This window comes from Nanorana parkeri, unplaced genomic scaffold (assembly GCF_000935625.1).
Source record: "Nanorana parkeri isolate BGI_ZX_2015 unplaced genomic scaffold, ASM93562v1 scaffold42, whole genome shotgun sequence".
NCBI classification, from domain to species: domain Eukaryota; kingdom Metazoa; phylum Chordata; class Amphibia; order Anura; family Dicroglossidae; genus Nanorana; species Nanorana parkeri.
The window spans coordinates 1,929,115-1,941,629 of record NW_017306310.1 but is presented as its reverse complement, the minus strand read 5'-3'; the positions used below and the strand labels follow the sequence as shown (position 1 = coordinate 1,941,629).

At 41.3% G+C, this 12,515-nt stretch overlaps 1 protein-coding gene across 1 annotated transcript in view; it reads left to right on the top strand.

Moving 5' to 3' along the window:
- POLG (DNA polymerase gamma, catalytic subunit) overlaps positions 1–12,515 on the top strand; it is a 46,026-nt gene that overhangs the window by 13,827 nt on the left and 19,684 nt on the right. The window contains exons 6-14 of the mRNA XM_018571894.1: positions 1,420–1,602; positions 4,876–5,024; positions 5,274–5,400; positions 5,488–5,848; positions 7,220–7,306; positions 8,656–8,772; positions 10,161–10,321; positions 11,779–11,832; positions 12,141–12,258. Of these exons, the coding sequence (XP_018427396.1) occupies positions 1,420–1,602; positions 4,876–5,024; positions 5,274–5,400; positions 5,488–5,848; positions 7,220–7,306; positions 8,656–8,772; positions 10,161–10,321; positions 11,779–11,832; positions 12,141–12,258 (1,357 nt within the window). The remainder of the gene's footprint in view (positions 1–1,419; positions 1,603–4,875; positions 5,025–5,273; positions 5,401–5,487; positions 5,849–7,219; positions 7,307–8,655; positions 8,773–10,160; positions 10,322–11,778; positions 11,833–12,140; positions 12,259–12,515) is intronic.

The window sequence follows — 12,515 nt, the reverse complement described above, 5'->3', positions numbered from 1 at the left end:
GCGTGCATGCCCGGAAGCGCGCGCATAGTGCGCCTGCGCCATCCCACATCCCAGGTGCTACTCAGGCTGGGGGAGGACTTCAGCTTTCACCAACTGACCTCGGCCTTGCGATTGGCTCCTGACTGGGGAGGCTTCCTGGTTGCCCTGGCAGCCAGGGGGCGGTCCTGGGTTCCCTGTGTATATAAAGCTGGTCAGAGCCTTGACTCATTGCTGAGTTATTCTACCTCATGGTGAACACCCAGCTCCTTCCTGTGAACCTGTTATTTGATCTGACTTCCCGGCTACCGACCCTTTCGCTTGACCCTTCGACTACGATTCTTGCTGCCTGCCACGACCCGTAACTGGACTTAACTACTCTATTTGGATTACCCTTTTGTGCTGCGCTTTTGGACATATTTCGTCCCTGCCGGGGGGTTCCACACCCGGCCCATTATCTCAGCCCTGACAGTGTCCCAGCGGGGAGGAGAGAAAGTGTGACAGCCGGCCGAGCGCTGTGAGCGGCCGGCGTCTCTCCTCCCACACCGCTCAGCCTCCTATCACAGTCTAGCAGAGCGGTGTGTGGACGGAGACAGCCCGCGCTGTCACAGGAGGCTGAGCTCTCCTCCCTGTACCGCTCGCTAAGCCCCCTCGCGTGTCAGAGAGGAGAGCGAGTGCAAACACTCAGTGATTGCTTTATTTCGGTTTCGTTTCGATTTTTAAATTTCCATTTCGGTGCACCTCTACTATTTTCTATTATACTTGCAACCAAGTGTTGTGTATGAGCCATGTTAGGCTTATAGTGTATGGCCACTATTTGTTTCTTAGTTTTGTATAGAGCGGTGAGCATTAGAGCAACTATCAGGTCCTTTCTGTTTGCCTTACTTACTGTTGTGGGACAAGGGTTTTACCTGACTAGAAGTGGGGAACAAAATCTCAAAAAAAACACACACAGAATGTTTTTGGGGAAAGACAAAAATCCTCGCCAATTTCTATTGCTATGACTAATAGCTCTTAGTCTGGATTGCATGTAAAAAATAAAGCAAGGCAACGGGACTTGCTGTATTTTTGTTGCAGACATTTTACTCATCCAACCAGCTTTCTCAATTCAGGATGACTTGTACAAAAACTTCTCTGGGAATAAATATGGTTATTGTTGCTCCAATCCACAAATGGATTTCATGGGTCATCTTCATGCTGCAATGTGAAAGAGTGAAACTGCACATGTGTGAATAGGTCCTTTAGAGTTCTTACAGGTGGCTGGTGCTTGCCATTTTACAAACACAGGAGAGTTCCTGTGACTTAGGTCGGTTTGGTTTTGTCTTTATTTCAATACTGGTCCCAAATTACAAAAACTATCAATTTAGTGCTGAAATTGATCTGTGAAACTTTTTTCAGCTTTTAATTACAATATTCTAAAAACATTTCCCATTTATTTTCCAGGTGTCCCCACCCAGTGACTTTGGCTGGCATGTTAGAGATGGGGGTGTCCTACCTGCCAGTAAACCAGAACTGGGAACGATATATAGATGAGGCTCAAACTACATACGAGGAGCTGCAGAAGGAGATGAAGAAATCTCTGATGAATTTGGCTAATGATGCCTGTCAGCTTCTCTCAGATGATGCGTATGTAACAAAAAAAAAACGTTGTTTTTGTGGCTTGTGGTCCATAGCATGCAGCTAGGCTCTCAGATTTAATCTTACTGCACTGAAAGAAGGACAGAAAGTGACCAATAAGAACACATTAGATGAAGCATGACCAAAGGTTACTCATGCCTAGATGCCCAGGCCAAATTTAGCATGCATCAGTTATACTGTATGCAAAACCAAAGTCTTTTTTTTTTAAATTTCTTTACTTGTAGATAGAGTAATAAAGGGTTAAAGCTCTATCAAACTATTTTTGCTTTTTATATCACAGAAATCACTGCGCTGGGAATGCGTGCCTAACTACCTGTTTGGACCAGCCGCAACAATGTGTATAGGTGAACAAATGTAAAGCAAATATGTTGCGCTCGGTCTAAATCGAGCGCAACATATTTGCTTTATATTTTTGCTTTTTGTGTTCTGATGGGGAGATTACCCTGCACTTCCTGTCCCAAAGACACAACAGGAAATTAGATGAAATTTCTCCAACGTGAACAGAATGCCTTTACATGCATAATACAATCCAGGGGTGGGCAAATGAATATGGAACTCAGGAGCTACTCTGTCCAAGCTAGGAGCCAGCAGGATGTTTTTTTAGGAGCCAACTCCATTGACGACAACAAACGTTAGGCTACCTGGCTCCTGGGATATGAACAGCCCTGATTTACATCGACTAATTTACATACCTAAATCTTTTTCAAGAAAATATACGACTATTTGGATCACCATTTCAATGAAAACCCTGCTGTTTTTTTTTTATTTTTACCGTAGGCTGATAAATGTGCACAAATGTAAAAAAATAAAAATGTTTTTTCTTATATAGGACAGCTGGAGGTTCCATTGCAGCTTAAAGGTGGCAGCGTTCATCTGCAGGCTAAAGGCTTCTGTCCCTGTAGCGCCAATTCAAAAAATGAGTGCATTTGTCACTGGGACAGGAAGCCACAGACACCAATAAACACATTTTTAGAAGGTCTAGCAGTTCTTCATACTTCTAAAAATCTGGTTTTACATGTGTCCCCATTGGAGCGATTTCTATTCACATCCTGCCCTGATAAAAAAATTTAGGGGAAATCTCCCCTGTATAAAACCTGACAGAGACTCAAACTCTTATCGAATCTATCCAAAATGAAATAGAAATGTTGGCTGGAGGACGGCTGAACCTCTGTTAGGCTAAGATTAGGGCTTACTTTTTTTTCTGGAATCTCATTTTGTGGCCAACATTACATTCACTTCCCACTTTTTGTTGGTTATGTTGGCTATAGGAAGTTGTGTTTTGGGCAGTATTGTGTCCGATCCCATTCTTTTCACCATTTCTGTGCTTTGTATTAACCGCAAATATAGAAGTCATAAGTAAGTAAGAAGTAAGTCGTATTTTAACAGACGTTTAAGAGTCACTTCTTCTACAGTTAGTTTAGTATTTCTTGCTTTCCAATGAAATGTTTCCTTTGCCCTTCCTCTCTTCCTCTTCCTCTCCAGGCTTCTAGTGGTTTCTTTGCCTCCACTGCAAAGATTCTGCTGCTGTCACAGTTGACGCTGCAAGCTGCTACAGAGAGAGTTAGCCAGGGGGCCCCAAAGGTTTGCCTTTTCAGAAGAAATACCAGAAAAACACTCAGCAGTGGCTCAAATACATTATGATATCACATTACTCAATATCCACATCAAAAGTGTAATCTTTATCTTGCTCTTTGCTAAAAAAAAAAAGGAAAATATTCCATTGCATTAAACCTTTTTACATACATTCACTTACATGAACAGTTGCCAAACCGCACCAAATACACGCTTAAGCATCAAGATTCACCGGTACTTGCCATTCCTCCTACTTAGTGTGATGATGTCAGCACGTACCTGTCCAGCCGACGTGTTTCGTCATAAACTTCCTCAGAGATGGCATACCTGGTGGTACCATACAGTGGTTATGAATTCATATAGGGCACTAATATTTTTATATAGTTATTGTTATGTAGTGAATGAATTGGATGTGATTTCTATTTATTTATAATATGTCATATTTAGAGCGCAGTGCAACATTGATGAATTAATAGATACAGGTGATATTATCACTTTAGCACAGCTGCTGATAGTGATGCACTTAGGGTGATTTTGTTAGGGGCACAGACATTATTGTGTGTTTTAATTTGAAGCGTTGTTTTGCCCAGGCAGGGCAACCCAACAGGCTCGCTTTAGGTTAGTCCTCCCAGCAGTGCATACTTGCCTTCCTTTTGCTCTCCTGCTGCTCCTTTCACCAAAAGCAAAGACCTTTGTAATCTATGAGTCTCTAGAGTTGGAATCCCCTGTGACTGTGCTAATCGGTCCAGTGCCTTCACAAGGAGTGCCTCGCACGTTTCTCCATGCCCTAAAATACTTGAGGAATGTATCAAGTTCTGGAGCGGCTATACATGGCAACCAATCGGCTTTCCTCTTTAATTTTCAAATCTTAACTGAACAAACTGAAGAGAGACGCTGAATGGTTGCTCTGGGCTTCCTGTTGGTTCCGTGCTGGTATCCATGTTGGATACATTTTCTAGCATGCTGGAAGAAGCTTTTGACAGGTCTCTAAATATACAGTTTTTCCGTGAGAAAGGGAAACTTCTTTTGGTGTGCATTCAGCAAGAGTCATGTAGTATCAATACAAAGCAATTTTGTGTGTGCACCAATGTTGTTTTAAAAACCGTGACATTTCAGAGTTTTATATCAGCTCTCCATTCTATGATTGACTTTAGGCTTAGCACTATAGCTAAAAACACACAGATTACTCATTATTGATACTCAGTTTTGCCTAATGTGTTGTTAAAGTGACATTAAACCCTCAGATTTTGTAACATAAACCAATACTGTAATGTGTGCCTTACTGTAATCCGTGGTTGTTTCCCTTCTCTTTGCTGCTCTTCCTTTTAAATCCTCATGTCTTCTCATGCTAGGGGAGAACTTCCCTTTTCAGCTCAGGGCCTCTTCCTGTAGTGCTGGCTCAGGTTACAAGCCTATAGAAACGTATACACAGACACCGTATATCCATTCCTGAGACAAGGCAAATGCTGCAAAACAGAAGTTCTGCAGAGCATGAGAACAGATACAGATTTAAAAGGAAGAGCAGCAAAGAGAAGGGAAATAACCATGGATTACAGTAAGGCACACATTACAGTATTGTTTTATGTCAAAAAATCTGAGGGTTTAATGTCACTTTAAGATCAGTGAGTGGCATGTATGTGCCTGATAACTAATAATGACTTGGTAATTGATGTGTCCATTTATTTTCAGGTACAAAACAGATCCTTGGCTTTGGGATTTAGAATGGGACATCCAAGAATTCAAGCAAAAGAAGATAAAAGTTAGCAAAAAGCAGAAAGAAGCAAAATCATCCTCAGAGCATGCTGCAGGATCTACAATTCACTCCGATTCTCAGGAAGGTGAGACAGCAGTTGAAGCACATGTGTATTTCCTTTATAAGTTAGCCCTATATAGTTAGTGATCTGTACCAAACATGCACAAAATACCAGTAATGACCGCTAGTTGGTGATGTACGTGGTTCTTTTGTGGGGTTTTTATTCCCTTATCTTCCCTTCACAACACAGCATCTTATACAATTATTTAAATGAATGCTTCTATATTTCATTTTTAAAATGAATCTTGTTTTGTTTTGGAAATTATACATCTAGATACTGGTCCTCCTAGTGAAGAGGAAGAATTGAATCCTTCTCCTGGTAAACTTTACTTGGCCAATATTATAGAGAAGACTTTACCAGCCTTACCAAAGAGAAGCCAGCACATGCCAGGGCATCCAGGGTAAGAGGAACATAAGAAAGCATGCCTTTGTATGTAAAATTGTATGCAAATGTAAACTGTGCTAAAGAGTTCTGTTTGTTCCTGTAGCTGGTATCGTAAGCTTTGTCCTAAACTGGAAGATCCTGATTGGGTGCCTGGTCCAAACCTTATCAGCATTCAGATGAGATTAACTCCTAAACTAATGCGCCTGACATGGGATGGCTTTCCTCTATATTTCTCTGAGAAGCATGGTTGGGGCTATCTTGTTCCAGGGCGGAAGGACAATCTGTTGGCCAACCAAGAAGAGAGTGATGATAATTCTGCTGTTGCTGCTGTTTGTCCAGACAAAGCAATTGAAGATATATATATGGAATACTGCAAAAATAAAGCTAAGGTGCATGTCAACAACCGGGATTCCACTGTTAATGAAGAATTCCGGCTAACAGAAGGCAGCAGCATCTGGCAAAAGGTATAGACACGGGTTGATGCAGTTGTCATATGGCTTGGTCATTTGTGTTTCATAGTAAGCCTGTAAATAAATTTTTCTTGTTGCACTCTTTACCGGAAAAATCCCTTGTAGTGGGGGGGGATTGTGCTCGCAGTGACTGCTGATGGCGCCGCAAATATCAGCAATTGTGTAGAGATGTCACCAGCACACCAAAATCCTTCTTAGGATAAGCAAATGTTCATTTATTGAAGTTCCTTGTCATATAAACAAGCGCTTTCAGGTCCCCTCTTCAGGCGTCAATGCTAAGCCTGATGAAGGGACCCTGTGTGGCCCCGAAAGCGCTTGTTTATATGACAAGGAACTTTAATAAATGAACATTTGCTTATCCTAAGAAGGATTTTGGTGTGCTGGTGACATCTCTACACAATTGCTCATAGTAAGCCTGTGATGCACTACATGTGAAGCAGTGCAAAGCGAAGCTGCGAGGTGCAAAGCTGAGCGCAGCCAAAGGAAAAACTTCATCTACAGCCAATCGGCTCACACATCTCAATGGACTTTATACGCGCAAGCCGATTGGCTGAAGCTATCATTTTTCATCCTAGCATGCTCGGCTATGCAATCTCATTAAATGGACTATTGCTTTACTACTATTATGGTGTGCTGGTGACATTATTTCTTCTCTTGCAAGCTGACGCGCCGGGTCGAACATTTAAAGACACGCTGCAGGCGAAGGTCTGCTCACCGCCGCTTTGCATGCAGTGTGTCACAGGCTTTAAGTGAAAGGAAACAGAGTGTTTAGTCATCCAAGTGTCTGCTGAAGAACTTCCCACATACAATCACATGGAGTTTACCCCCTCCCCTTCCATCCACATGATAGTTTCAACGCCACTTATGTTAAATCTAGCCCACATGTCCCTGTGGTACAAAGGGATAAGTGTTCTGCATTCTCCTGGGTCTCCTGTTCAAAGACACATTGGATTGGGCACCAAGAGTCCATTGCGCTGGCACACTCATGGAGGAAGCACACATCCTGACAAGTATGTCTCGCATTGGATGCTGACAATCACTACCACCTGCGATAACAGCGATGGTCCCTTAGCTATAACTTCACATGTTGGCTCAGAAATTTGGCTGAGCAAGAAGGCTTGTGACGAAAACCAAACGCTCCAAATTATTTTGGTGTACAAAGCATGTGACTGAATCTTTCATCTGCTTGTGTGCCTTCTAGTTTGAATCTTTCATCTGCTTGTGTGCCTTCTAGTTTGGTAAAGATCTTGTGTTCCATGCCACCAGGAACAGACATAATGCCACACTTTCACAATATGGCAGTAGAGGCTTGTGACTGAACATTAGAACTGTGCATTTTGTGAATGCCGATGTTTCATTTTTCAGGTAGAGGAAATCAGCCGGCTAGAGATAGACCTGGACCCTCTGGCATCAACCAAAGCAACACCTAAGAAGACAAACAAAAGCAAATCAGTGAGTTCCTGTCTGCCATTCATTAAAAGACTATAATGGATTTGGTTTAAGAAAACATTTTGGGGTTTTATTAAATGCTTTCTAAAAATAATGATCACAAAGTGATGGAGCATTTGTCTAAATGCATTTGGAAACATGGTACATATATATTCTAATTTGGAAACTCATTGGCACATAGTTGATGCACTAGAGGTGGAGCAGTCAGCTCTAGGTAGTTACAGCAGCTCTAAAACTGTTTACCCTTTAAAACTGGGGTATCCAAACTTCAACCCTCCAGCTGTGGTGAAACTACAAATCCCCTCATGCATCTACCTCTGTGAGTCATGCCCGTGGCTGTCGGAATATTGCAATGTTATATGGGACTTGTTGTTCCACAACAGCTGGAGGTCTGATGTTTGCCTACACCTGTTGTAAAAGTTTTGCCTAGGAGAAGGCACCAAAGAGTTGTCTGCCTGAAGGATTCACTCCTTTTGTGTTTGGTTTTAATACTAGTGAATGCAGTGCACAATGATCATGGTATATATGTGTGCCAATTATTTTAAATGTCACCTCAAAACACATATACAGTTAAAAAAAAAATGGAACTGTGCTATAGCCCACCACAACACATAGCTATGGATGGTCTGTGCATTGTGGTGCTCTGTGTTCTCAAAAATATTGCAGGTATTTTTCTCTGTGTGAGGCTTGTTAATTGCCCATTCAAAGTGAATGTGATGCTTCGACACACACAGAGCGGCGTGACTGGGCTGTTATTGTAATTAACCAGAAAACTTTGTTGTGTGCATACCTCTAGTGCTGGATTTAGTGTGTTCCTAATGGCATGAATTTGGAGCAAAGCTCCCCGTAACTGCCATCCCTCTGTCTAATAAGGCCAGTCAGAGGACTTTCTTTGAATAGGGGATGATGGGTTTGCAGGGATTGGCTTCAGGGGGAGAACTTTATCGCCAACGTTAGGGAAGTCAAGCAATGCAATTGTAACACTGCAAAGTTGGTTCAGAGGGATTTCTGGTTAACAAAGGTAATACTTTGTGATTCCTGCTCTCAGGCAACAACTTTACTTTTTAAAGTGGCCAACAGATTTGCTTTTTAAGGGGGAAATTAACTGGCCAGAGCAAAACGAAGGATTATTCCGCTTTAAAAGGGATAATCCCCAATTGAGGATTAAACGCTAACTAGTTCATTTTTGTTGCAATAATTCCCCAATTCAAACCTTAAGCTCCCAGCTAATTCATCTTCAGTTTTTATATGTGGAAGGGCTTGGGACCCTTTCATTTCCCAAGTGTTTGTCCACTGTCATCGTGTTATTTGTGTGTAATTACATATAATCCACACCCTATTCACTGTGACAGGAGCGCCCTGCTGTACACGAACCCAACTTTCAGAACACGGCACCTAATCACCATGGAAATGGCCCTTGCAGTGACGTGAATGTTTCAGGCTGCTGGTTCTACCGACTGCCACATAAAGTGAGTCTGAAAAACACACTTATTACACTTTGTTCCTAATAACATACTACTGGCTTTCACTCTGAACATTTTCAAATGTTGCTTCACTGAGAGAACACTGCTGCACACACAATGCTTTGCATCAAGGAAATCAATTAGAACGTGGGAACATTTTTAGAAGAAGCTGTTCCTTGCTGCCTCTTGACACTGCGGCACAGAGCTGTGTGACATACGTATGGGCAGCCTGCAAACAATTCTTCACCTAAATGTCAAAAGCTGGTAACGGTAATGTATTCATTATGTATTTTCTGTTCTGAAATGTGTAATTGGAAAGTCTGTTTTTATGTTTTGTTGAAAATAATATTCATTAATTCTTATTCACTAGCGAATTCGTGACTGGACAAATTCGTTTTATTTTTCACACAAAATCCACATTTTTAGATAGAAACCTACTTTAAACCCCCAGACAATTATAGATTTTCTGAACGCAGAGGCCCTGCAAGATAAAAATAATGGTAGTTGCAATTTTCTGTGCTGCAAGATTTGTGCAAATGTTTGTCAAATCGATATTTTTAGGACAAAAGGCACCGAAATAAATTTTAGTGCTTATAAACACTATATATGTTTTTTTGGCAAAATATAAAAGATGGAGTCACGTCGAGTAAAAAGATAACAAACGCATGTCAAGCTTTCAACTTGCACACGCCTATGCAATGGTGTCAAACTATGGTACCCAATATTGTAGATAGGTGATGCTTTAAATGCCTCTATCACTCATTAGTTTAGTTAGCTAATTATGACCCCAGACATTCGGACGATACCCATCGCGTGATGCATTCGCTGTTTACATACAGTACATGTGCTTGCACTTCGCGCATACTTGCATTTGCTTTAGTGGGCAGGAGATTGCGTTTACATTTTAATTTCGTTTATATTATTATTCATTTTCTTACACTTTATTTTCACTTAACTTTATTGCCATCACAAAAGAGCCAACAAGCCCCTATAGTATAGCATTGGCAGGTGGCAAGTTCTCTTATGGAGACATCAGGGGTCTATTAGACCCATAATGTTTCCCCTGCCCTCCAGTGCAGCCGATCAAGCACTGATGCCAGAAACAGCCAGGCAACTTCCATTTTTAGAATGTGGATAACAATGGCAGACTACATATGTTTCTTGCTTACAAGTTTCATTTAAAGAAACCCAAAGCTGCTTCACACCTTCTACTTATATCAAGGAAAGCCTAAGATAGTTTTTGCTGGTTGGGATCTTTCACTCACAGTCGGAGTTCCCCAAATGTATGCTAGCATTGCATCTATTTCTCATAGTGGCTGAATTTCTTGGTGCTGGATTCTTCATTACGTAACAATGTCATTCTTTGTGGATTTATGTACTGTTGTATTTTGTAGGATGGCATTGCCAACAATGTGGGTAGCCCATTTGCAAAGGATTTTCTCCCTAAAATGGAAGATGGAACTTTACAAGCCAGTACTGGAGGCACCAGTGCCACACGGGCCCTGGAAATAAATAAAATGATCTCTTTCTGGAGAAATGCTCACAAACGCATCAGGTAGGATTTAGCTGACTCTAAAGGGTCCACTAAATGGTTGCTAACCCTAAAAGATAAGGCAAGCTGTTATACGACAAATGTCATTATTTTCTGCTTGCAATGCATAATTTTGTTGCGACAGTACAACAGGGCATAAAGGGTCATTCCACCCTAAAGATATATTGCAGTGTTTGGCAGATGCTGGAGGCCTAATCCACCTGACCATTTCGAAGATCTCTAAGGAACACTATTGGTGAGGTCACTGTGCTTGAGTTCCTGGGTCTGTATACCTGCTGTGGCCATTATCCCTTCTACCTGCTAGAATTATCTGATAATCTGGAGAATGCAACAGGAAGTGCTGGAAGAGGGAAAGGTGGGCAGGGCAAATTGCAGGTCAAAAACTATGGAAGGGACATCATTCTGTTAGGTAGTATCCATGAATGGGGGGCACTTTTCACCCAAAAAAATGGGCTGAAAATCTCGGCTTATACTCGAGTATATACGGTAACCCAACGGTTGAGTTGGCCCACCAGGCTCCTGATATAAGTACAATATCATTAAGAGGTGGACTAATGCTTTAAAATGTCCCTTCTCTTTTACTTCAATGCATAAGTTTAAATCACACTCAAGCATTTTCTTTTCTTTTAACCACAACAGCTAGCTTCACCTGTTATACTGCTCATGTGTTTTTTCTATAAGACATGTTTACTGCAGTTGCTTTAGGGACTTAGAAAATGCTCTCTACTATAGCTTCAGAGAGTGTGTTTTCCAGCATGTCATACTAAAGGGAAAAAAAACTCAGCTCCTATGATGCAATAGGCTCTTGCTCTGTTCTGTTCTATGTAAGCTGTGCTTTTAAATATCATGGTGTAGTGAAGACGTCCATACAGACACAGACATGTTATTGATGTAAGGGTCTAGTCTACTCAATAGCTGCTCTCCTATCACAAGGTAAATCTCATTTGGATAGCCTTATTAAAAGAGAACTATGGCCAAAACTTTATTTTGGCTGTAGTTCTCTTTTGGTTCACAGGAGTACATTGTACTAATGTACTCCTTTGAAACAAAGTCAACATATAGCAGGCTACCGCCAGGGGAGAGCTAGAGCCAGCTGTGCCCACCCCCTTCCCTGTCTGTCCCAATGTGCACTGGAGGAACAGAGAAAGGGGAGGGGTAAATCACTGTGGGGAGGGGTGACTGGCAGTCTCTGCTCTCTGCAGGGAGAAGACCGTGAGCTTAGTGATCAGCAGTATGTGAACGCTCATTTCTCAAACTATAGAGCCGGCGTTTGACAACTGCAGTGTCACATCCTGGCTCAAACTATTGGGAAGAGTACATTTTACTCTCCCAATAGTTCTCCGTTAATATTGCCAGATCCTTTTAAAATGTTGTGCAGGTTTTTAGTTTTCTTTTAGCTGGAATGTCTTTTAGTTGCCTTATTAGCATGTATGTAATGTTTACTGTTCTGTCTTTTGCAGTTCCCAGAAGGTGGTATGGTTGAAAAAGGGAGAATTGCTCCGAACAGTCACTAGGTATTTTGTAATCTTGGGTCAATGTACCTTTCTCCTCTCAATAGGGAGCAAATGTTTATGAAGATGCAGGGACTGTCAGCATTTGCTGAGATTTTAATTTATTCCAGTGTTGTGTTGTGTTGTGTTGTGTTGTGTTGTGTTGTGTTCTGTTATGAAAAATAAGCCTAAAATGCTTAGAAAACTTTGATTTTGGTTTCTATCTCATTTCAAAATTCAGTGTTCAAAATTCTTTTACAAATGACTTGTAAAGTACTACTAGTGAGCCTGTGATGAAGTGTTTTTATCTTAACACATTTTATTTCTTTTAGGAGCCTGGATTTTGATGAAGAAAATAAGTATGGTGCTATACTTCCTCAGGTGGTCACAGCTGGGACAATCACAAGAAGAGCGGTAGAGCCAACATGGCTGACTGCCAGTAACGCACGTGTAGGTTACTGTTTATCATTTTTGTATCTGGGATTATTCTAGCAGCAAGTGTTAATGCTTAAGCACGCAGTTGTTAAGATTAGACACCTATGAATATATAATCAGACGATACAATGGGACATGTGCCTCCACCTGCATTTACTCTATTTACATGACTTTTCCTGCATTCGTATTCCGTAGTATGCTCAAAATCTTAGTGTAGTTCCACAATACATCTTTGGATTACTTTCTATTCAATTTATACACTTCACATTGAA